The sequence below is a fragment of the Labeo rohita genome, unplaced genomic scaffold (assembly GCF_022985175.1).
Source record: "Labeo rohita strain BAU-BD-2019 unplaced genomic scaffold, IGBB_LRoh.1.0 scaffold_142, whole genome shotgun sequence".
Classification (NCBI taxonomy): domain Eukaryota; kingdom Metazoa; phylum Chordata; class Actinopteri; order Cypriniformes; family Cyprinidae; genus Labeo; species Labeo rohita.
The window spans coordinates 136,580-162,328 of record NW_026127582.1 but is presented as its reverse complement, the minus strand read 5'-3'; the positions used below and the strand labels follow the sequence as shown (position 1 = coordinate 162,328).

Below are 25,749 nucleotides of genomic sequence, written 5' to 3'. Positions count from 1 at the left end.
ATCAATGTGCAAGATGGGGAATTTTATATGTTGTGTGAAGAACATTTTTAAAAATATTAAGATGGATGGAAATATTGAAGAGAAATATAATAAGATAGCAGAAGGAATCATTTCTGCAGCAAACCAAACTATACCATTAATAAGAGGTAATGGAAAGAAAAAGAAAAGTATACCATGGTGGTCTGAGGAGAGCTCAGTGGCAGTTAGAGAGAGGAATAAGGCATTCCAGATTTTAAAGAGATTAATAACTCAAGACACCATTATAGAATATCAGAAAAAAAGGGCTGCTGCAAGAAGGGTAATTAAAGATGCAAAGAGAAAGACTTGGCAGCAATTCTGTAATACATTTGGGAGAGAAACTGGAATGCATGTGGTATGGAGAATGATTAGAAAAATGAATGGTATTAATAATTATAAGCAGATTCCTGTAATTGAAGAAGAAGGTGAAGTAGCCATAATAAATAAAGAAAATTGAAAAGTTCATAGTATTGAAAATTTAAATGATAAGTTCTAAGTTTTAAGATGGAAATAAGTCTAAGGCTAAGTAATAAATTGTCTGTGTACTGAATTAACTGCAATTATAGTAGGATTGCAATGGGTAGAACAGGTTAGGCCAAACAGGATTTTAATTTGCTCAGATTCTTCATCAGCTCTTAAAAGTGTAATGTCCACAAAAAGTGACAAGATCTGCTAGAGGAGATCTATACATTATTGTACAGACTGAAAGTGGAAGGTATAACTGCATATTTCTTTTGGGTATCGGTGCATATTGGGATAATAGGGAATGAAACAGCTGATAAATTAGCAAAAGAGGCGTTAAAGAAAAACGTGGTGGATGTTAAGGTGCCTCTGGGTGGAAGTGAAGTGATTAATAGGAAATTAATAAGAATATGGCAACAAAGATGGGAAAATAGCAGCACCGGTAGGTGGTATTATAATACTGTGAAATTTGTTAAAATAGGGAAGAAAGAACAGTTTTATGGAAGACAGGAAAGGAATAAGTAATGATCTCTAGACTAAGAATGAGACATACAGGGTTAAATTCAACACTAGCATTAATGGGGAAACATGAAAGTGGGATGTGTAATGAATGTGGTATCTTAAAAACAGTTGAGCATGTGCTTTTTAAGTGTGGTAAGTATGATGGTCAGCGTGACAGTCTTTTTAATAGTGTAAGAAATGGGCCAGGATATAGGATAAAGAATTATAGGGTCCGAGGATGAGGAACATGGTGCCTCTGTCTGTCTTGAAGGCTGAGGAGCACAGTGTGGAAGCTGGAGGAGCTGAAGCCTGCGTCAGCTGAGGCCTGGGCTCTGATCCTTTTTTTTTTTTTTTTTTTTTTTTTAAATTAAAATAAATAAATAAAATACAGATTCATCACCCAGGTGCATAAGATATACAGTAGGTGGTGGTAATGCTCCTACAGAGTGAACAGCCATTCAGCAAAAGAAGAAGAAGAAGTAAGAAAAAAAAAAAAAAAAAAAATGTCAGAAAGAGGAAGAGGCGCCGTTTCGAGTCTCCAAGACTACACTTGTTGTTTAAAAAAAAACATATTTTGTGGTAAGTTTAAAACTTTTTCTTAATGAAACCATGTAAGTAGGCTATATAAAAATAAAATGCTGTTTATGATTTACTTTGCATGGAATTTCAAACTTAAAAATTGAAATTAATTCACTAGCTGCTGTTGGTGTCCTTATAATGTTAATCTCAGTGGTGGGCAGTAAGGAAGTAGCTGTACTTCGTTACTGTACTTAAGTACATTTTTCAAGTATCTGTACTTTACTGGAGTACTTTTATTTTGAGTAACTTTCACTTTTACTTCACTACATTCCAAAGCGAAAGATCGTACTTCTTACTTCACGACTTATTCGCTACATTTCATAAAACATATCGTTACTCCTTATAATATATCACATGCTCTGAGACACACGAGCGGACGAGGCTGCATCAGCTTCTTGACGCTATCCGTTCCACCTTAAAAACGCGACGCTTCCGCCTTTCTTAGCTTCTTATTCACGCTCACTTAGGACCTATTTTTAAATATATAATTTATATTATTAAATGTGTATATCTCTGGTTCCTTTGTGTGGTGTGTGTGTTTGAAATTCCACTGGGGCCTTATTCATCACGTTATAGGGACCTGGCTGTCCCCATAAGGATAGTAATACCAGTAAATTCTGAGCTTGTGGGGACATTTGAAATTATGGACCCCATGAACTTGACAGATATGACAATTCATAAATCATGCAGAATGAGTTTTTGAGAAAGTAAAAGTGGCACAGTCTCCTGTGAGGACTAGGTTTAGGTGTGCATTGATGAAAATACACTTTGTACAGTATAAAAACCATTACACCTATGGAATGAACCCATAAAAATGTAAAACAACATGTGTGTGTGGACCCATGAATTTGACAAATATGACAATTCAGTAACAGGTCAAATTGCATTATTGGCAATAGTTACTGAATTGTCATTACTGTCTGTGTTTACTCCATAACTTTTAAAAGATGGACCTATATTAAATCATATGTAATTTTGTAAAGGGCCATTAATAACAGATCAATAACAGGTCAAACTGCATTATTGGCCCAATTGGTGGCGCTATATCTTCGGTTCCTTTGAGGGTGCATTTGAAATTCCACTTGGTCCTCATTACCAAGTTCATGGGTCCATGTCACCAAAATGCTACTGTAGAAATTATTGTAATTTTGTAACGTGTAGTCATTTGGCTTGTTATGGACCCAGTGGAATTTGACAGATATGACAATTCAGTAACAGGTCAAATTGCAATAATGCAATTTGAGCTGTTACTGATCTGTTATTAATGGCCCATTCCACATCTAATAATATAGGTCTGATTTAATATAGGTCCATCTTTTAAAAGGTACAGTAAACACACACACACACACACACACACACACACACACACATATATATATATATATATATATATATATGTACAAACAAATGTGGACAATGTACATAGATATATACAGTACAGTGTACAGTAACCAACAATGCAATGGCTTAATCAGTTTAATTCACATTCATTTGTATAATGCTTTTCACCTCTCTCTGTTTTTTTTTTTTTTTTTTTTTTTTTTCAAAAAAACAGAACAGTATTTATAGGAATAGGTATCAGAAAGAACAGTTGAAATCTAGTACAAATTATAGTACTTACAGAATCTAGTAAAAGTTATAATTATTATTTACAAATATTTATGCATTAAGCATGTGCATTTTAAAACAATGAAAACGCCATAATTTTGTATCTGGAGTCCTCGCAGCGGTAGGTGTCATCTATGCACAGGTGCAGGGCCATATTAAGTCTTCATAAGAGGCTAGATTTAAAAAAAAAAAAAAAAAAACAAAAAAATTCGTTTGACACGTTCAAAGGATGATACGTTCAATAACTAACGAATAATGTAATTAGATTTCCTGTTGACAGCCCATTTTCGCTCTTATCTCAGTTTTATTTACATTTAACAATCATTTATTGTTCGTATTTGAAAAACAGACGGTCCCTAAGTCGAGCGTGAATAAGAAGCTAAGATAGGTGGAAGTGTCGCGTTTTTAAGGTGGAACGGATAGCGTCAATAAGAAGCTGCGAATAAGAAGCTGGATTCAGCCTCGAAGCGGTGTCTGATTCATGAACAAACTGATTCTTTTCAATGAACCTGTTAAGGGCACTGAAATGCTTGAATTCAGACACATCAAAAACAAAAAAATTTAAATAACAGCTTAAACAAAATAACTCATGCACGTTCATATTCCTCGTTGATGTAACGTTAGAAGTTTTATTAAAATGCTACGCATGTAGCCCTACGTGACATCTGTTTTTATATTGTTTAGCAACAGTATACATTTTTATATTGTGTGGATCAGCTGGAGTAGACAGATATGATGTTTATTCAACCATACTGAAAATAAGTAAATATTGTTAGCTGATGCTAACTGTCTGGTTGCTTGCTGGTGCTAAGTTGAGATAATTTTTAGATATAAAGTCCACATATTTTTATTCAACTACCTAGATAGATTACATCCGAGGGAAAAAGAAAGGATGTCATGCTCAGATCATGGGAACTACAGTAATTATCGAAGTGGGAAGTGCATGATGCTCTCTGGGGCATTTGGCCAGGGCTGTTTTTACACAGACAATATTTGAAAGGAAAAAATCATTATGAAAATATAATTATTTTCCTTAAAATGTTCTTGCTAACTTCAGGCCTTATTCTCATGTCATATATAACTGTGACGTTATACAAAACAAGCTTTAAAACACTTTTTTCTTACTGGTGAAAATTTGATGGTCAGATCTGTTTTCTCTCAGGTACATTGCAGTGTAAGCTTCACATTGAATATTACTACATCACCCCTGTCAACATAGTCCATATCAACAACAAAAATGTATTTTTTGGGAAAATCCCAGGTATTTTGAGCAGTAGGATTATAAAAAAAATATGTGCTAATATAAAATTCAATTAAGTAGCCTATATAAAATTGCAAAATAAATCTATCAGTACTTTTTTACTTAAGTACATAAAAAATCGAAAAAAGTGATTCTCTTTACTGAATTACTTTGTTGTTTTAACAAGAATTAGTCTGTATTTAACAGTGAAGACTATGCAATGATATTTTACACCTGGTCATTCATGTTTCTGTACCTGGACACGTCAATCTTAAAAGTAAATAAATAAATAAATAAAAATAAAAACCTTAAACACTGTTTAATTTGTATCTTTGTTCAATTTATTTATTTATTTATTTACACAATTTCAAACAGGGCCCGCAGGTACAGCCGGCGTAGAAACAACAAAAGTGGGTGCACACCGGACGAGTGCAGTGCCGTGTCCTGGACAACTCACAGGTATTGCACCCAGCTCAAGACATCAGTCCAAAATGAGCAAAATTGTGTTGATGACTTTGAACGTGATCTATGGTAATTATTAGCTTTCTATATAAAGCAGGTACAGCAACAAAGAGCTGAAAGATGCACCATGTACAATCTTCTAGCCTAGGATGAAAGAATTGTGTACAGTAACAATAATTTAGGACAAATATAATGTGATTTTATGAGTGACAAACAGTGTTCTGAATCGCTGCGGACAGCCTTTAACTTTAACTCAGTGTTGTTATAAAGTCTGTAAAGCAAACAAAGCTGAAATATACACACACTAAAAATACTGACATAAGAGTGTGCGGTTTGTCTGTCAGTCAGATGCGCATGAAAGTTGTGTTTGTTAGCAGATGTCCAGTTCTGGGTAGGTAACTTCTAAATCACAGTCAAGTGGTACGCAGGTGTGCATATGTGACCAAAAAATAAATAAATAAATAAAATACAACACGCCAAAATTAAACCTAAAATACTTAATAGTAACACAGCTTTTGACATTAAGTGTTTGAACAAGGTGAAAGACAGTTCCCTTAACTTAAACTGTTAATTTTCCTCAGACATATAATTTATAAAATGCTTATTCACCATTTTTATGTGGCTATGTGTTGTACGTTTGTGTATAAATATATGCATTTTGAGGAAATTTTTAATATATACATTTTGATAAATTCAGTTTAAATACAAATATTTATTCAGAACCATTTACCTGAAGCGTGAACTGGACATACAATGTAAATTAAATATCCACTTTTTCTTCGGACATATACCTTATAAAGCACTTCTAAATATCCACTCAAAACATTGAATTTTGTCCATAAATGTAGTATAAAATTATATTGGCTGAACTTGTATTTATAAGTTTAGTCAACATTGCCATTGTACACTTTTAAAAACAAAGGTTCTTTATTGGCATCAGTGGTTCCCTGAAGAAGCTTGAACATCCATGGAACCTTTCAAATGCAGAAAAGGTCCATTATAGTCAAAAGGTTCTTTAGATTTTTAAAATGTTCTTCAAAATGGTTCTTTTAGAAAGCTTCTTTGGGGAACCAAAAATGGTTATTCTGTGGCATCACTGCAACAAAAAAAAAAAAAAAAAAAAAAAAAAAATTATTATATTAGCCCAAGCAAAAGTAGTTCAACATGAATATTTCTGCCCTTCCAACATTTTGTTTATTGGATTTTTTTTTTTACAGTGAAGCTACTGGGCACACAAACCTAACTGGGAAAAAACAAACAGACAAACAAAAAACATCATGATTCAGACAACCGTACTCACAGAAGAATAAGAAAAACAACTGAGCTCTTATAATGTGGGGCATAAAGTACAGAAGTCAACTTATTAAAAAATGAGAGATATGGAAAGCAACGTCATAACGATAAAGAGAATATTTCAAAATGCACAAAAACATTTAAGGAAGTATGATATTCAATTTAAATATTTGCAAACATATTTGATTAGCAGAATTTACAGTTTGTTTTTCTTTCTTTCTTGGAGATGTAGATAAATACTTAAAAAAATATTATTTGTCCTTCTGAAATTACTGTTTATATATAAACTGTATCTTGTATTGAATTTGATGTAAACTAGCTTCTTGCTGGGCCAAGATTAAGAACGTTGTTTAGCACTGAATTTTAAGCACATTATCATTTCAGCAAAATCCAGTATCAGTCACCTCTAAATTTTTTTTTTTTTTTTTTTTTACAATAAATCAATTTCAGTACATGTGTATAAAATGAAAGATGTCAAATATTTTACATTTGAAAAGGTAACATGAGAACTGTTGATTTTGATTTCTTTGTGATTTGAAGAACAAAAGTATGTTTTATTCTTGTGCTGCAGAAGTAAATCAGTGAAGGACGATGACATCTGTTGAGGAGCTGCTTGTGAACACACTGCAGGAACTGGTAACAGCTGATCTGAAGGAGGTTTCAGTGGTACTTAAAGAATGATGGGGCTGTTCCAGCTTCTGTGATGGAGAATGCAGATATCTTAAAGACAGTGGATACGATGGTGGAACGCTTTGGACCAAAAGAAGCTTTGAAACTGGCACTGACAATCCTGAGGAAGATGAACCAGAACTACCTGGCTGAACAGTTAGAGAAAAAAAATCTGTCTGCAAAAAATCTGAAAGATGAGCTTAATCTGGCCAATCCAAAGAGAGATGAGGTATGTCTGAAAGCTGTGGCAGATAAAGCACAATTTTTTGATAACCACTGGCCAGACCTCATTCAGAGAGTTAAAAATGTTAAGACAATTGCAGATAGACTGCTTCAGCAGAAAATAATTACTGAGGAACAATATTCCCAAATCACACATGGAAACTTAACCCCTGCCGACAGCATGAGAAAGATCTGTGACATTATGCGTAGCTGCGGTGACAATGTGAAAGCCAAATTTATCTCAGTTCTTGAGAAAGTGGAGCCTTACCTGTTGGAAGATCTGTCTGAATCGACACCTTGAGCTTAAGGTGAATGTGTGTAAAAAACACATTTATTGCAAAATATATATTTTTCTTACAAATATCTATATTTGTGTATGTATTTTGTACTGAATTGTCAATGGTTAAATGCCTAATAAATATTTTGGATAAAGGTTAATACTTGTTGCCCTTCAGTAAAACTCACTGTTGTGACATGGAAATATACAGGCCAGATCTCAATCAATGTTAAGAATTGACATTAATTGTATATTTAAAATTCTGGATTTGAATATTTAAATTATTCAAATATTTCAAATTATTATTATTGTTGTTTTATTATATATATATATATATATATATATATATATTTTTTTTTTTTTTTAATGAAAGATTCAATAAGCACATCTAGCATTGTGTCTGTCACATTGTTTAGACCAGTGTGAAAATGTGGCCATATTTTGAAGTATTATAAATTAAACTGTGGATCTATAAGAAACTGATGTCATGCAAATTATTTTTAAAAAGCTGAAAATTGATTTTAAAGTTAAAAATTGAAGTTTAGCGTTTAATGAAACTCTTTGATTTTGTCAAAACCTGTATTTTTTTTAACTGTAAAGCTGTTCAGCTTTCAATAAAAATCCAGTAATTTCTCAGAAGAATTTAAAGAGTAATGATGATTTGTATTATTAGTTAATCTCTACCTCCTCACAGCTCATCCTCAGTGCAGAATGATTGTCTAATTTTGTTCAGTCTGATAAAGAACTGCTGTTGTTCAAAAATTTAACATTTTAACATAAAATCAAATTAATTCTGAACATTATTTCATTGTATTGAAATATCCAGGATGATGCATTCTGAGTAACGTGCAGCAAAATAAGACTGTTTACACACACACAAAAACAGCATGATTTCAAAAAACTTTCATTTAAATGTGTGCAAGCATGTTTTTATTAGAAGGAATTTTTTGTTTATTTCCTTTTTTCCTTCTTAGCTGGAGATAAAAACTTAAAAACCAAAGAACATGCAAAAGTGATACTTAATTATAAAAATACTAATTTTGAAACCTTAGAGTACTTCAAGTAAATACATTATGTGAAAGAGGATCAAATGACAAAAAGTTTGTGAATTTGTGTATTTTAATGTGTTTGAAAAACAAAAGGCTTCCAAAGACATCAACATATATGGTTAAACAACCTACAGAGTGATAATTATAATAAAAATCAGTGTTCATCAGTAGTTGATGCAGTGTTGAAATACTTCTTAAATCTGAAATTATTTTTTTTGTAAATCCAGTGGTCAAATGCTGTGTCGTCACCTGACTAGTGACTGATCTGTGTCAACAAAACTTGAAGAGTTTCTGAATGTCTATAAGCAGGAGGCTGTTTTAGAAAGTGATAATGTCTGTATTGTATTATTGACTTTATGTTTGGCTCTGTTAGGGTGGGTTTTGAACAGACACCTTATTATTTAGTGTAAATACTTAAGCTGCAAACTAACATTAATGGAAAAAAGAAGTAGACCATAAAAGCTGTTAAATTAAACCACACAACTTTGCGTTTTAGTTTCATTTTGAATTCATTTTCATTCATAATGTGTTTGTTCAGTCACATAAAGCAGCTTAGAGCACAACTGCTTGAGACTCACCTGAGAATGTGATTCTGCTGTGCGCCACTAGAGGGAGAACAAAGACTTATTTTAACCAGGATTCGGGAATCGAAAGTAAAAGAGGAGGAGGAGGAGACGCCAGTAAAATAAGTGAGGAAGAGGCGCCATTTCGAGGCTCCAACACTACACTGGTTGTTTTAAAAAGCGTATTTTGTGGTAAGTTTGAAACTTTTTCCTTAATGAAACCATGCAATTAGGTTATATAAAAGAGCTGCTGTTTATGATTTACTTTGCATGGAATTTCAAACTTAAAATTAATTTCGGTAGTTTAATGGTTAAAGTGCTGTTTAAGTGATACTTACTCAAACTTTCTCAGATCGTCGTTCTGTAATAGCCTATTAAATATTATAGACAGTACACTGTAAACCCTAATGCTGTCTTTACTTATACAATCAAGTAATGTTGACTAAACATTACTTAAAATTTTGCATTTTGGACCTATTACTTAAAAATATGAGTTCATTTAACTTATTTACTATCAAAATGCATAAACTTAAGATTTCAAGTGTTGTGAGCTCAAAATCATGATTAATCATTTGAAAAAAAATAATTTTCAAAAGTCATCTTGAATGTTGCATTTTCAGTACAACTGAAATATTTGAGAGAACATCACATAAGCTGACTTCATAAATTAATGTTGATTTTCCTGAAAAGTTTTTTTTTTTTTTTTTTTAATACTCACCATTATAGTGAATAGTGTTACTTTTGGTTGGGCACTTGGAACTTTGTTTATATTATTATAGTTTTCTTTCTGTTGTTGCAACAATGCAGCATGAAATCAGAGTTCTTTGATTTCAAAGAATGAAAAGTAATAAATAGATTGCTTTTAGAAGGTGATCTATGTTCTAATTAAATCATTAGGTTTTTTAGGTAATTAAATCATGAGTGTTTTTCCATGCTGATTAATGATTTTACAATTTTACTGTTTTTCTTTTTTTTATAAACACTATAAGAAGCTTTTTAACTGCGTTTATATAATCTTTTAATATTTGGGGTAATGTGCATGAGTCACACACAGACTTCAACATTCAGCATGTGAATCACAACAATGGTAACAACTTAATTTTATTTATTTTTATTAACTATAGCTTTTTTGTTTGTTTTTTGTTGTGCTACTACTGACATGACTTGCAGTCAAATATAAGAACATTGTTTAACAGTTTTAAGTTACATTTTCATGTTGAGTTAACTTAAATATACAAGTACACTTAAAAAAATGAATACCAAGTGAACAAAATCGTTTAAGTACATTAAATAAGTGCTAAGTTTGTTGAACTGAATGATTTAAGTACAGTCTCCAAAACCGCCAAGTTAAATAAACTTACATATGCAAGTTTTGGAAGATTCCATTACTCAATTAAATTGAGGCAACGAGTTTACTCAATCAATTTAGTCCAATTAACTTATTAGGGTTTTCAGTGTAGAGGTGTGAATGGGTAATTTGGGTAATTGTAACATTATTAATGCGTTGTTAATTTGTACACTAATCTGATTTTTACTCAATTTACTCTGACTATAAAAGTTGACTCGTCTTGGTGAGTACTCTTGAAAAACTGTCAGTTTTGTATAAAGTGAAAGTAAACAGTTCAGTAAGAAATCGCATGTGTATTATTATATTGGATGTATTGTCTCTTAAAGTGACCGCGCCCAATTTACTAGTTGCTGTCGGTGTCTTAATGTTAATCCAAGAAATTACATGAGAGAAAATCACTCACTGGTCTTTACTGAATTATTTTGTCATTTTAACAAGAATTCATCTATATTTAATTTATACAGTTAAGACTATGCAATGCTATTTTACATTTCTGTACCTGGACACCGACAAACTTAAACTTAAAAAAGTAAGCATTGTTTAATTTGTGCTCTATTTATTTATGTGTGCTATTTACACAATCTTAAACAGGGCCGCGGGTACAGCCTGAGCAGAGGAAGAAAATAAGCGGGTGCACACCTGGACGAGAGACGCAGCAACGTGTCCTGGACGACTCACAGGTACTGCACCCAGCTCAAGACAGCAGTCCAAAACAGTTCATCCAAACACTCACTTTAGGAATTAACAAAGTTGGGTCAACGGTGTTTGACATAACAGAGCAAATAGAAAGAGAAAGCGGGATCTATGGCTTTTATTAGCTTTTTATATAAAGCATACAGACAGAAAGACAAACATTGTGCTGAAAGATACACAATCTTCCAGACTAGGATGAAGTCATTATGTACATTAACAATCATTTGTGACAAATCTAATGTCAGTAGTGCTCTGTGGAGCGGCAGGATTTGATTTGTGCGTGGTTTCTCTGTCAATCAGATGCATGTGAAATGTAATATTAATATAAAAAATTATATTAAAATAAAGTGATGTATCATTAAGATTGTAATGCATTTTTTTCTAACTTTACTAAATGTATGTCACATTATTTCTAAAATACTGATTAGACTATAAATTAAATTAAATAATAAAATACAATCAGGAAGAATACTACCAGTCAAATTAATTCAGCTTCAACAATTCATATTTGTACTAGGAGGTGGCACAGAAGAACACAAATGTTGCTTTAAGGAATATTTACAGACTTTTTAAGGTGGCAAGTCACTCAATCATTTATTCAGTCGATGCATTCAAACAGCTGATTTATTGAGGAGCAAAGCAAGTGAATGGTTGATTAAATCATTGACACACTAGATTTGTTCAAAAACACAGATTCATTAAAAAAAAAACAAAAAAACAATGCTGTGTTTGTATAGTTGTGACTTTGGAGCTATTTTTATTTTTGAATCTAACAATAGCAGTGGCATAGGCAGAATTTTATATTTGGTCCGACCTGGGCAAAAGTGAGCAGGCGCTGGTATCTAACAGGGTCAGACTCAGTATTCAGGTCATTTCGATCATCTTTTCTCTCGATTAGAAATCAACCAATGATGTGTAAAGATATATATATATATAACTCTCAAACTACACTGTAAAAAAATAAAAAACACAATTTGTTGAGTCAGCTTAAAATAATTTGTCACCATGCTGCCTTAAAATTTTAATTTCAGTCAACTAAAATAAGTTTAGTCAACTTGAAATGTTAAGTTGTACTAAGTAACAACTTAGATATTTGTGTTTGCTAAACTTAACAGATGGGTAAGTAACCCAGCTGCCTTAAAATTTTAAGTTGATTAAATTGAATATCTAAGTTGTCACTTAGTATAATTTAACATTTCAAGTTGAATAAACTTTTTTTGAGTTGACTGATCTTAAATTTTTAAGGCAGCCAGGTTACAAATTATTTTAAGTTGATTTAACAAATTGTTTTTTACAGTGTAGATGATTCTAGGTAAGTACATGCACAGAAAAATGGCATGCTAGAATCTTGATTTACACAGACCACACTGGTTTTTATAAATGCATTTTATTACAGTACTAAATGCAGTTCATCCTAATTTGATATTTAGTGCTGCATGTGTGGAGTCATTGTGTCTGTTCTAAGTGTATTTATTCTTGTCCAGCGCAGAAACACCAGTGATAGAAGATGGCGTCTGTTGAAGAGCTGCTTCTGAAAGCTCTGGATAATCTGGAGTCACAAAAACTAAAGAGGTTTAAATGGCACTTAAAGAAACTTGAATCCATTTCAGCTGCTGATGTGGAAAAACCAGAAACCTCGGACATTGTAGATGTTATGGTGGCACGATTTGGAGAAGAAGCAGCAGTGGAGAACACACTGGTCATCCTGAGGAAGATGAATGAGAACAATCTTGCTAGCCAGCTAGAGAAATGGACTGCGACAACTAAGAAAGATGAACCTAATCTAACAGATCTAAAGAAAGACGAGCCACGTCTGAATACTGAAGCAGATAAAGCAAGATATTTTGATAACAATTGGTCAGATCTCATTCAGAAAGTTACAAATGTTAAGATCATTGCAGATAGACTCCTTCTGCACAATATAATTCATGAGGAACAGTATTCCCAAATCACCCATGCCAGTTTAACCACTGCAGACAGCATGAGAAAGATCTGTGATATTATACGTAGGCGCAGTGACAGTGTGAAAGCCTTATTCATCTCAATTCTTCAGGAAGTGGACAAGAATCTTTTTCACTGAAGACTTATCTAGTGATGATACAGGAAAAATACTAATCTATCCAAAATACCATTGGACAGCAACAATTTTTAATGTGTATAATATATTTGTTAGTGAATTGTCAATGTACATTGTCACCCTCAACGCAGAAGGATTGTCTACTTTTGTTCAATCCAGTAAAGTATTTTTGTAAACTTTCTTTTGATATTTCTCATTTAATAAAATAATAATGCGGAAGTTATTTCACTTCATGGACATGGTGCATTGGATGGTACATTTCTAAATATGTATTCTGCATTTAGCCCTTTAAGAGACACTGATTATAGAGGGCATGATTTTTTTTTTAAAAATGTAGCACTTTATTTTATTTAACTACAGGTCAACTAGCTGTCATCTAGTTCAATATCTTAATATCTGCTAATGTCACCTTAATCTCTGCTAACGCTTTATTTTGATGGACATCGTACTGACTATCAGTAACTTTGCAATGCACATCAGCTATAACATAGAGAGGGGGAGAAAATGTTCTTTTAGAAACAGAACAAGACAGACAGGTTTGTAACGACACTGTTCAATCTGCCCAGGCTGCATTCTTACTGTTACTGAAAATGGGATTTAGCTGATTACTGTAAGTTCAAGAGCAGTTTCACTGCTGTAAATAAGATATAAAAATGAACTTCATGATAACTTACTTTCTATCTAGTGATGACTGCTCTCTGTGTCTTCACCACCACTGAAGCAGTGATGAAGTTAATGAGATAATTAAGTGGTTAATGTAAAACAAAATGGGAAACAATTCATTCTTGTGTGCTTCATTCTTTAATGTTCTGCCTGGAAACAAACCCCCTCATAAGGGTTTAAAAGATGTGTTGGTGTGTAATCTTCAGTTATGATGGGAGTTATATTGGTTTCAGAGTTCACTGTGCTGAACAGTCTGTGGTTAGGTCAATGATAGGGTGAGGAAGGTTGGTCTATTGTAGAGAATGTAGATTTAATAACTTTTTTTCATGAGGTCTACACTGATTCCTTTTCTTTGTTCAGCCATCAAAGTGGAAAAAAAAAAAAAACTCTGTGTACTACTAGTTACAACATAAGTCTGCTTGATTAAGAAGATATAATAGCACATTGTGTCATTGTGATGGGAGAAACAGAGTGGTATAAAACTTTTGAGACAGTGAATCATTTAGCAAAACAACTGGTTAAACTGTTTTTGAGCAATCAAAATGTCACACTCTGGTGACCCCTGCTGGTCAAAACTTTGTAAATGGATTAAAAAAATGCATAAAAACACATTTTACAACCAATTGCATTTTTTTCCAACTATGATCAAGATGAACACAAAATCAGCTTATTAACTTATTTTACATTTAAATCAAAATTGAAACAATATGAAATCTTTTTTTCTTCTTCTTCTTTTTTCAATTATGTACAGCTGGACTAACTCCAAAACTGTTGATTAAACAACTCCACAAACTGCATTACCATTTTCACTAATTACAAACCAGTTTCATGTTGTCAGATGTCTACAGACGTTCCTACTGAGAATTACAGAGACTTAGACGTTAATGTTTTATTAAAAATGCATTTTGTTTAAATATGGGCTCTTGATGACTTATGATATTATTTTATTTATTTTTTTTAATTCTGGCTGCTATAACTGTGAAACACTGATCAAACAAGCGAAGTGAAAATGTGTTCAGGTGTTGACAGTTATAAGCAATTTTGGTCAGTTACCCAGATGTGCCGTATTGGAGATACTCGGATCTACACAACAGATTGGATGGATGTACTACTGAATATGATATTCTGCTCATTTATGCTGCTAAATCATATATTAAAAAAGGACTTAAGCAGGAAAAGGTGCAATATTTTGACAAAATCAAGTTATTAGGTGATAAACCGTACGAGCCTATTATTAAGATCAGCCTAATTTCCACCTACCTGACCATGATGGGAGAAACGAACCTTTTCGAAGCTTTGAATCAATTGAACCGATTGGTTCGCAAAATGATTCACTGTTTCGAAGCGCTTGAAATGCCACACGCTGGTGACGCCTGCTGGTCAAAAGTGTGTAAATGTAAAAACACCCATTGCAAATGTTTAGTTAAATTTAATTTAATCTGGATGGTTGTTTTATATATAGATATAAAGCTCATATATAAAGGCCAGTAATGATACAAAATGATAAGATGATAAGAACAAATACAAATGTTGTCAAGCATCCTGGTTAAGTTTGGCCAACCACAATTGCCTCAGACAGTTTTCACACTCTTCTCCTTGATTTGTTATAACTTTTGGCAGTCTGTAGTACTCCAATTGTTTTGACCGGTCCAACCGATTAGTACAGCCCAAAACTTAACAATAATTGACCATTTTCAGCAGCAATGATCAGGAAATGAGTGTATTCCATTCACTTTAGCAGCGTTGTTTATGTTCTGCGCCGCCAATATGGCAGATTGATGGTGAGTCGTGAAAACACTCTATTGGTGTTGACATATTAATCATCATGAAGTGACCAGATTCACTGATCACATCCAGTGTTTAATCCATCATCAAAAGTGTGTTATATTATTAATGCACTTTTAATTTCACATTACCACCACAGATGCTGCAGCAGTTATGATGGATTTTAACCACATCATGCACAAAAAAAGTTTCAAACTACTGCACAATTCAGATAATAAAAAAGATAAAAACAATCAGCACATGAACCTCAACAACGCTGACAATCAACAAAAATGAAAAGATCAACTCTGAACATTACAAAACTACAAAACAGGCTACTAAATATTCACATTTTACTCTAGGGTTCCTCAAATCTTGCCATGGAGGGCCAATGTGCTGCAGAGTTTAGCTCCAGCCTTGACAATTGGTTGAGTCAACATAAAATAATTTGTTACCCAGCTGTCTTAAAATTTTAAGTTCAGTCAACTCAAAAAGATTAGTCAAATTGAAATGTTAAGCTGTACTTAGTGAAAACTTAGATATTTGGGTTCTTTCAACTTTAAAATGAAAGGCAGCTGGGTAACAAGCCCAACTTTTAAGTTTAACAAACCTATTTTTTTTTTTTTGTTTAGTCAACTCAAATATCTACGTTGTCACTTAGTACAACTTAACATTTCAAGTCAACTAAACTTAAAATTTTAGGGGAGCAAGGAAACACATTATTTTAAGTTGACTCAACAAATGGTTGTTGTTGTCGTTGTTTACAGTGCACCTGTGATTTTCGAATGATCCTGAAGACATTGATTAGCATGTTCTGGTGTGTTTGATTAGAGTTGGAGCTAAACTTTATGTGTTTATGAATAGCTGTTGTTTTGGCAATGTCTGTTTCATTAGCACCTTAAAAATGGTGCACCTCCCATCAAAAAATGACAGTGCTGTCATTGGACAGCAGGCTTTACTTATGCTGGGTCCAACACAGCAGTAGTGCTTAGTATCCGTCAGGATAGCCACCTTTCCTGGGGTCCGATGCAGCACAGATCACGTCTTTTTCTCGTACAACCGCCTGCACTTTTCCTATTGCAGATGTCTTACTTATGGTGTGATTCTTCAGCTTCAATCCGTCAGTTACATTCTTCATTTACAAACACAAAAGAAAAATACAATAATTATCACTTTGCAGACTTTTATATGTCTACTACCTTAAGAATCCTACCTCATCAAAGCCGTCTTCCACAAGTGTTTCATTGGGACTAAACTGATTGTGAGCTCTGGGTTCATTAATAGCTTTCTGAACATCATAGTCAAAGAACATGTAGTTCAGGATCACCTGAACCGAAAAAGAAAAATACAAGCATTTTTTTAAACAATTTAACAAATGCATGCATTTCACATTACATCAAATATATTACTGAAGCACATACTGAACAAGGTGAATGCCAAACAATATGTGCTTTATGACTTTTAAAGCAAATCTTCTGAAATCTGCTGTTTTTGTTTACCTGAGCAGTTGCAGATATGATTTTTGTCCCACCTGAAGCACCAACCACCATTTTGACTTGTTTGCTGAGTTTGTCCAATATTATTGTAGGAGACATCGAAGAAAGTGGCCTTTTACCTTGTCAAAAAAAAAATTATTTTAAAGTTGGTGTAATTTAATTTTGTTTCACTTTTTTTTTTTTTTTTTTTTTAATACCTGGTTTAATCAGATTGTGACTCTTTTCAGAATGAAAATCTGTGAAATCCTGTATCTGGTTATTAAATATAATGCCAGTTGATCGTGACATCACTTTAGAGCCAAAACTGTGTGAACACATGTAAAATAAACACAATAAGATTAACAAAAATATGAGTTTCACAACAACATACACAAAACTAAATTGAGGAGCAGCACTTAATAACCTAAAATGAGTGGTGAGATGAGAAACACAAATCTCTGTTAGTTCATCTTTCTCTTACCGTTCATTGATGCTGCTGGTGACGGCCACTGCGCTCCCATCTTCTGCGATGATGGACAGGTGAGACGTGCCAAAATCATTAGGAAAAATATTCTCGTCCTGCTCATCATAACTGTCTCGTTCGGTGTCATCTTTAATCTCACTCCTGATGAAATCAGCAAAGCTGTCTGAGGTCATTTTTTGGATGAACTGTGAAACAAATAAATGGAATGGAAGTTGCTGTTTGCTCTTTAGATCACAACTTGTTTGAAGTATTTCAATGAGATGAATGAATGGGCACACGCCCCATTTAGATGTGCAATTGTTCATATTCTCTACACAAAAGTATAAAATGACTTGTTTTTCATATGCTTTTATCAGTGTTGTGTAGCCCCCACTGACAAAATAAAATTACATGAATGTAGTAAAGAATGAAATGCATATCTTGGAACAGTACAGCCAATAATACCTTACAAACTAAAAGGGCCACAATATATAATGGCTGTACTCACATCAGTGATGTTTTCACCGTGCGGGTCTCCCAGTTTACTCCTCTCCTCATAAGCAGCACGGAAAGTCTCTATTATATGATGATATGTCAAAATCTTATTCTCTGTTGTAGAAACATTGCTGGTTGTGAGGTTATAACCTGAAATAAGAATGAATAAGAATTAAACATATGTCATGCATGATAGCTCTTGCTCTTCAGTGGGCTAAAAATGCAAACTGTACTGTACATCTTTTGATCAGTTACAATTGTTGCTTCTCAGACTATATAATGATCCCAAGGCAATCCTCCTGGGTAAAATGCAGTTGCGTCACACACACCTTTGAGTACGTTGAGTATCAGAGCGAGCACGGGTCCACCGAATGGAGCATAAGGAGTATGAAATATGTATTTCCCCACAGTATAGTTACATGCATGCTCATTCAATACTGGCTGATAATTCTTTAGGTCTTCAAATGTTATATTCCCTCCTGTTTTATGAGAAACAAAGATCAAGTCAGACCAGGTCAGCAGCCCATCAAATAGAGCCAAATGTAAGCATGAAATAACCTGCAGCGTTGATATCATCCACTATATTTTGAGTCAGTGACCCATCATAAAAGGTGTCTGGTCCTTTTTCTGCTATCCTCTTGTAGGTTAGGGCAAGTTGTGGAAATCTTATAGTGTCATTTTCCTTCAAGATGGTGTTATTTGAGTTGCAAAACACTTCACTGCAAGACAAGAAAGCAGATCATAAGTGACAGTGCAGATGCAATTGGCATATACACTCCTGTAATATTATAATAGTGTCAGAGCAATAGCCTTGTGGGTAGATTCTTACCACCAGGTTGTACTATTCAGAATCATGTCTTCATTGTCTTTGATCGTTTCAGCCAATGCCCTGCCGATCTTAAATCCCTCCAATGCCAGCTTTATACTGGGCTCAAACAGCTCCCTCCACTGCAGTCTCCCGTGTCTTTTGTGTGCCAGCTCATAACCACGCAGTTCTCCTGGTACAGCTATGAACAACCCTGCCGTTCATGCAATACACAGGAGTGGTCATTTAGGGGTTAAAATTACAAAAAAAAAAAGAAAAAAAAAAAGCTGTTTGTTGGTACGCTACCTGGTCTTGATTTCTCCAGGTCTGGGTCTGATATGTTCTGTAAAGCGTTCTTTGGAGCAGTTTCTCTGGCATCAATTGTCTCCACCTCTCCTGAGGGTTAAAAAGACATTCACACCTGGTCAACTCTGTCATGGACTATAAAAAGATGGTTGAGAGGTCTCCACTTCATTCCAATGTAGAAAAGTGAAGCCAAAACATTTCAGTATGGTCACTGTTATCTTGCAAAAATGATGTCATTTGGAGCCCAAGCCTGCGCAGTATTGATCAAGAGCTGGAGCCATAGTATCAAAGACCCAGACCCACAAGATCACAAGATCGTGAATTCGCTTTGTGCGCAAAACTGGAATATTAAAACATTTGCGAATAAGCACTGTTTCCATCCAACAAGTCAAAGAGAACAAAATTGTCACTTCTTGATAAACTGGCACTAAATATCACTAAGAGAAGTAGGAGAAGACCACTGAATATAACATTTTCCCATAATAAATTACTTGCAATTCAGAGAGCCCTGCTGAAAAAAACAAACAAACAAACAAACAAACAAAAAAAAACAGCTAAAACCAGCCTAGGCTGGTCTAGCTGGTTTAAGCTGGTCTTAGCTGGTCTCCCAGCCTGACCAGCTAAGACCAGGCTGGAATACCAGCTAACCAGCTTAGGCTGGTTTTAGCTGTTTTTTTTTTTTTTTTTTTCAGCAGGAAGAGCAGACAAAACAATACATTGTTTTCTACAGTTCTTTGAGGCAATTATACAAAAATACTTTGATGGCAGACTTTGCTCAGGCATCTTAGAATGACCATAACAACATTTCAGATGCTGTGGATAGCTGGGGAATCAAATAAAATTAAAATAAAGCCTCCATAATGTAACGTGAGGCAAATTATCAATAATTATTAAATTATAAATAAAATATTCAAAATGAAAACAAAAAAACAAGTGAAATTCTGTCAGTGACAATGCTTGCATGTTTATTCATCATTTCCTCAGTATTTGTGTCATTTTTGCCATGAGCTGCGTGCACCTTCACGCTCGTGCTGACGTGGCTACTGGTATAAACGAGTCTCTATATCCTAAGCAATCGCACTGAATGCGCCTCTCTTTACGTGATCAGTGAATTCTGACTCCTGCTGCAACGTGCGCTTTATAGAGCAGAAGCTTTTGGAGCAGTGCAAACCGCACAAATGCGACCACGTAAAAATTTTAGCTAAATAACACAAATTTTGCATAAGGCATTACGTTTTAAAGGGTGACTGGCATACTAGACAAATAAGAGTTTGATCATGCATTGCTAGTTTTGATCAGGCAGGCCTTTGTTTACCTTTGTTAATTGTTTATCCATGATTTCAAGTAAGAATCCCCCAATTGCTTTTTAGTGCAAACCATTAGCCCAAATTATGCAATGTAACAATTGAACATTAGCTGAAGCCCACATTATGCAAAATAACTAAGTTAACACTGAGTTGAAATCATTTGTTGACAGCTTGGTCCCCCAGTTTAAAAATCCCATCCGCGCCCCTGGGGAGCGGCTTTTGTCGGTGTGTCGTCACACAGACAAGATGCTGAGAATGGCTTAATTTAAAAATTATTTTTTCCAGATTAAATAAAAACCACTGAGTGGATTTGTATTATTATAGAGTGGTTGTGTACACATGCACACTGCCGACACACATTTATGTTAAAACAGCATGTAAAAGTGAAATTTGCATCCAATGACCCCTTTAACCCTGTTTTGCACAATTCAAAAACCACCTCAAGGGAGCGTAAAAACGTCTTGCGTTTCAAGGTTTGTTTTTTTTTTTTCAAATTTTGGTGTTTCCATCACTTGTTTCTGATACGATACTTCAAAATGCATATAAACACAGGGTAATGGAAACATAGCTAATGACACCACACCTTTAAATAACTCACTAAAACACAAATTTATTAGCCAAATGAAGACTTGAATATACATCAATGTGAAAAGAACTACCTAAAAAGCTGGAAACCATTTTTTGAAAAAAAAAAAAAAAAAAAAAAAAAAAAAAATATATATATATTTTTGAATTGTAATATGATTATTTAGATTATTTATTCCTATTCATTTATGTTGAAAGGTAAGGTTTATGATATACTGCAGCCAGCCACCAGGTGGCGATTGAAATGCTTTGGGTTCACATTTCAGGACGTGTGAGGCACATTAGGCCAACTGGTTTGTGGATACCAGTTTCCAAAACTACAGCACATTTACTTAGAAGTAGAAGTACTTTCACTTCACTTTTTTTCTTGTTTCAGAACTAAACAGAAACAGAATTAAATGCCCAACCACTCCTTTGTAACTTTATTAACTGCAGAAGTGCTTCAAATGTAATTTTTTGGAATGAAAACATATGAACACTGAGCATTGTCCATTCAACACTTACAGCCATAAAAGATGGTTGTGGGAGTATGGTTAGGTCTCTGAAACGTATACATACCTGTTGATGCATTGTATATGGTGAAAACACCTCCTCCTCCAATGCCCATACTGTGAGCATTAAACAGACTCACACACAGCAGAGCGGCGATAGCAGCATCTACTGCTGAACCGTTGCGCTTCAGCATGTCCCTGCAAAGACAAAGGGCATCATTCAGATCAAGAACAATGACTATACTGACTTTACAGAGTTGCAAGAGTGTCATAAATGTGACTCTTTGGAATCGTACCTCCCGATTGTAGAGCAAACCCCAGCATCTGCTGCCACCGCCGCTTTAGCATAGCAATGATCAGAAGGTTTTACACTGGGTGTATCACTGGGTGTTTTAGTAGATCTTTGAGTGAGTGTCACTGTCAGAACTATTGCAATCACAAAGGCAATGAACAGATATCTGAAAGCAGAGTTTATCTGTTGTTAATTCAAAACATATATTCAATAAACAATTGAACAAATATATTATCAACTGCCATACAAAATCATGTCATGTAATTTATTCTGAAAATGGAATTTGCTATGTCCTAAACCAGCTACATTTATTTTATAATATTAATTGCATGTGTGTGTGTGTGTGTGTGTACATGCTTCATCACCTTTTTGACTTGCTTTTGTGTAGTTCATGAAATAATTTGCAGATGAGACAACACAGCTTTAAATAGCAGCTGTCCACCAGTATACAGAACCTATAAAAAACCAAACAAACAACAAATGTTCAGTTAGATTAGACAACAGTGTCCAGGTGTCCTGGTTGCAGCAGATGCAGACACAGTGTTATAGATGGACAGATGAATGGGTGGATGAATACCTCGTGACATATGACAAAGGACCCAATGTTTCTTGATCCATGGTGTGCAGAACAGAAACAGAAATTTTCTTTGTGTACATTTGGATGTCTTAAGACAAGAGTGAAGTGGTTTTATATAAATCTGTGAAACTGAAAATTTAAAAGTGGTTTAAAATCAATCTGTCTAAACATAACATTACACATCACCTGGCCAGGGGTGTGCATTTCCCATACAACGGCATAACTCACTGATAGTATGATGCATTGTTGTGGAAACAAACTAGCTAATCAGGACTGTTTCCCAAACATTGTTTTTTCCCTGTCATTTTGCTTTATTTTGATGTTTGATTCTTTGAGGGTTCCCTCTTCTTGATGTTTTTAGATTTGCACATGCATTTATTCAAAAAATATACATAGAATGGAAGATATAAACTGCACTGCATATTAGCTTGCTTATTGTGAGCAGAACTTTTTGAACTTATGTGCCTTATTAAAAAGGAACTATGCTTCTAACCACAGGTTGAGCCAACCATAAAAGTTTGTGACCCTGCTTGTGAACATTTGTGTGAACTACGGTTTTGGGAAACACTGAATTGCTAAACTATGGTAACTACAGAACTTGTGACCATAGTTGGCTAACAATGCTTTTAGGAAACACCCCCAGACAGGCAAAGTCTGTTTTGAAAAATCTTTTTAAACTTTCACTGTAAAAAACAACCTATAGAATCTACTCAATAAAATTAGGTAACAATTTGCACTTAGTTTGTTTGGGTAGATTCCATCCTATATATTTGAGCAAAAAATACCTAAATTTAACAGCTATGAAAAACAAAAAAAAAAACAAAAAAGTAAGTAAAGTCTACACAGCAAAAAGCCCAGTGTTAAATGAACTCTCCCGGGAGTTTATTTGAGTCCATACTCAAGAGTGTTAAAGTTAATGAGGTAATTAAGTGATTCATTGAGTGATGATTGACCATTATTGAAAACACCTGATGTTAATAAGCAGAATCACCAAAAGAAGAAAATCAAATTTTGAATCAAATCAAATCACTGTTATAGTGGTCAGTGTTTGTATTAGTTGGGCTTTTTACCCTTAGATTTTAATATAAAATTTAGTTTGAATGTTGTAATTGAATTATAACAGCCAGACAAACCAGAGGAAAAGTGATTATGTGGTGTTGAATATGCTTTGACATTATAATTATGTAGTGACCTGAATATTAAGTTTTCTTTATTCATTATGTTGGTATAATCAGACAGATGTCATTAAAACTTATGGAAAAAAAATTATTTTGACCAAAAAAAAAAAAAAAAAATTAGTTTAGACACGCATTCATAAAAAATCAGCATGAGAATCACAACAATGGTGACTATCAAAAATGTATGTTGTAGCCAATCAAAACTCATCAATGACTCCCATCATGCATTGTGGCATGAATAAATTATGAGCTGAATTGTCTTTGTAATCAATGTGTCTTCAATAATGGTCAATCATTACTGAATGAATCACTTAATTACCTCATTAACTTTAACACTGCTTCATTGTTTATTTTAACACTCTTGAGTATGGACTCAAATAAACTCCTGGGAGAGTTCATTTAACACTGGGCTTTTTGCTGTGTAGACTTTACTTACTTTTTTTTTAGTTTGTCATAGCTGTTAAATTTAGGTATTTTTTACTCGAATATATAGGATAGAATCTACCCAAACAAACTGAGTGCAAATTGTTACCTCAGTTTTACTGAGTAGATTCTATAGGTTGTTTTTTACAGTGTAATGCAATATATTAGTAGTATGTTAACAATGCATTTCAAAAACATACTCAAACCAAAAGAGGTTCTTAATTCTACATAAACAAAACAAGATGAATTTAACCTCAGGCAAGTGAGATTTGAATGAGATCAGTAAACTCTTCACCACCCACACTGTAGTTTATTTAACTCAGAAGGTAAACTGTTATCTTTTTACATTGACTCATTTAAGTTTTATTTAGTTAGAATATTAATTGTTTTTCAACAACTCAAAAAACAGCATTACAAACTTCACTTGCAAACCAATTTCTTTCATAAGGTTTTTTTTTTTTTCTCTCCTGAGAATTAAGCTCTAATTTAGCTCTAATTAAGAGGTGTCAAACTCAGTTACTCTTGAAGGGGCACTGTCTTGCTGAGTCTGTGCTCTTTTTTTTTTACGTTTGTTAGATTAATTATTTTTTCATCTATTGCAGCACTATTTCATTAAGAACACTTGTGCATAGACAGAAAATCTGCTTCAGCTCAGTTGAAGTTGTCTGCTTTTACAACATTCAAAAGCTTATTGTACAAGTTTTAAAAAGTCCACCTTCAAATTCCAACTAAACCTTATAATTTCTAAAGTTTTCAAGTTTAAAGTACTTCATATTTAGTAAGTAAATAAAACTTTAAAAACATCATTCAAAAATAAATTAACATGTACTTTTAGTATGAAATAAATGTGTTCCAACCAAACTCTATAAATTCTATTAACTAAAACTGTCAGGTTGCAAATACTTGATATTCTAAGTAAATACAACTTACCTGAGTCAGTGCAAAAGGATAACTCAGAAAGTTGTGTTTTGTAAGAGACACTTTTAAAGCGTGCAAACTTGCAAACTGATGTGGTCATTGTGTGTGTTATGGTTTCACTTCCAGTTTACATTTAAAACAAAAACTTCCAGAAACATTACCCATCTTGCTCAATGCTATTCCACTTCTCAATATGTGCCTTTTCTTATTATATGACTAAAACTTAAAAAGAAAATGAAACTGAAAGAATATTTGTTTGTTTTATAATTTTGCAAGAATGTGCATTTTAGTATTAAATGTTTTGTTAAATGTTAAATGTGTTGATGACACATGACACTACAACTGCACTGTAAAAAGTGAACCTGTGCAGTTGTTGCTTCAAGGAGGTATTTCTATCTGATACTACCTATAATTCTATTTAAGTTATTTCAACTTAAATCTATTACATTGACCCAACATATAACTTCCAATAATGCTCAAAACAAATACATTTAAAACATGCACACCTGCTCCATGCTGATTAGTGAACGTTGATTCAATGAGAAATCATGATTTGAAATGATTTTATATTTTAAGTTGCAGCAAAGTGAAAATCACAAAGGACAGCACTACTCTTTCTCTCTCTCACACTTATTACAATCCAGCTGACATTATTTCTTTCATACTAAACTTATTGAGAATTGAGGTTTAGATGTTGATGTTTTATTGAAAATAATCAAGTTTGAAGTCACCATTGTGGAGATAAGCATTTGATTTAACTGGGCTCTTGATTCTTGAATATTTAACATCAGTTTTTCTCTGAATGCTGTAATTGTATATTTCTGTTCTATTTGTTATTGCAACAGTTGTGGGAGAAACTCTGATCAGATCTTGATCAATTATTAATCTTGTCATTATGTAATAGTCAGGCTCACAGGTCATATCAGGAGTCTAATGTCATGTTAAA

The 25,749-nt window shown here is 33.7% G+C and overlaps 2 protein-coding genes and 1 long non-coding RNA gene across 6 annotated transcripts; 2 read left to right on the top strand and 1 right to left on the bottom strand.

Moving 5' to 3' along the window:
• The first annotated feature begins 1,492 nt into the window (after nucleotides 1-1,492).
• Nucleotides 1,493-7,036, top strand: LOC127158262 (uncharacterized). The gene is made up of 3 exons (XR_007826104.1): nucleotides 1,493-1,560; nucleotides 4,784-4,867; nucleotides 6,735-7,036. It is a non-coding gene; the product is annotated as an uncharacterized LOC127158262 (long non-coding RNA).
• Nucleotides 7,037-9,047: 2,011 nt separating this feature from the next.
• Nucleotides 9,048-13,385, top strand: LOC127158261 (NACHT, LRR and PYD domains-containing protein 1 homolog). 2 transcript variants are annotated; one of them, XM_051101437.1, is made up of 3 exons: nucleotides 9,048-9,135; nucleotides 10,883-10,971; nucleotides 12,474-13,385. In XM_051101437.1, the coding sequence occupies exon 3, from the start codon at nucleotides 12,492-12,494 to the stop codon at nucleotides 13,062-13,064; it is 573 nt and encodes a 190-aa protein (XP_050957394.1). In that variant the 5' UTR covers nucleotides 9,048-9,135; nucleotides 10,883-10,971; nucleotides 12,474-12,491; the 3' UTR covers nucleotides 13,065-13,385. The 2 variants fall into 2 exon arrangements, with proteins under 2 accessions (XP_050957394.1, XP_050957395.1); XM_051101438.1 differs by having other exon boundaries at nucleotides 12,469-13,385.
• Nucleotides 13,386-16,178: 2,793 nt separating this feature from the next.
• Nucleotides 16,179-24,898, bottom strand: LOC127158256 (glutathione hydrolase 1 proenzyme). Of its 3 annotated transcripts, XM_051101427.1 has the most exons (15): nucleotides 24,816-24,898; nucleotides 22,285-22,405; nucleotides 22,073-22,162; nucleotides 21,712-21,873; nucleotides 21,483-21,613; nucleotides 19,033-19,122; nucleotides 18,751-18,940; nucleotides 18,480-18,640; nucleotides 18,251-18,400; nucleotides 17,935-18,071; nucleotides 17,445-17,632; nucleotides 17,182-17,288; nucleotides 16,988-17,103; nucleotides 16,702-16,815; nucleotides 16,179-16,620 (listed from the first exon to the last, which is right to left on the bottom strand). In XM_051101427.1, exons 2-15 carry the CDS (start codon nucleotides 22,362-22,364, stop codon nucleotides 16,477-16,479), a joined length of 1,860 nt encoding a protein of 619 aa, XP_050957384.1. In that variant the 5' UTR covers nucleotides 22,365-22,405; nucleotides 24,816-24,898; the 3' UTR covers nucleotides 16,179-16,476. The 3 variants fall into 3 exon arrangements, with proteins under 3 accessions (XP_050957384.1, XP_050957383.1, XP_050957385.1); XM_051101426.1 differs by lacking the exon at nucleotides 24,816-24,898 and having other exon boundaries at nucleotides 22,285-22,417; XM_051101428.1 differs by lacking the exon at nucleotides 24,816-24,898 and having other exon boundaries at nucleotides 19,033-19,119; nucleotides 22,285-22,417.
• Nucleotides 24,899-25,749: the final 851 nt, after the last annotated feature.

Excerpts from the sequence above, each read along its gene's own strand:
- LOC127158261 (XM_051101437.1), top strand. The coding sequence starts at position 12,492 with ATGGCGTCTGTTGAAGAGCTGCTTCTGAAAGCTCTGGATAATCTGGAG.
- LOC127158256 (XM_051101427.1), bottom strand. The coding sequence starts at position 22,364 with ATGTACACAAAGAAAATTTCTGTTTCTGTTCTGCACACCATGGATCAA. Across the intron at positions 18,641-18,750 it reads CTGAATAGTACAACCTGGTG|TGAAGTGTTTTGCAACTCAA; the intron begins GTAAGAATCTAC and ends CTTGTCTTGCAG. Across the intron at positions 17,289-17,444 it reads ACCAGCAGCATCAATGAACG|TTTTGGCTCTAAAGTGATGT; the intron begins GTAAGAGAAAGA and ends GTGTTCACACAG.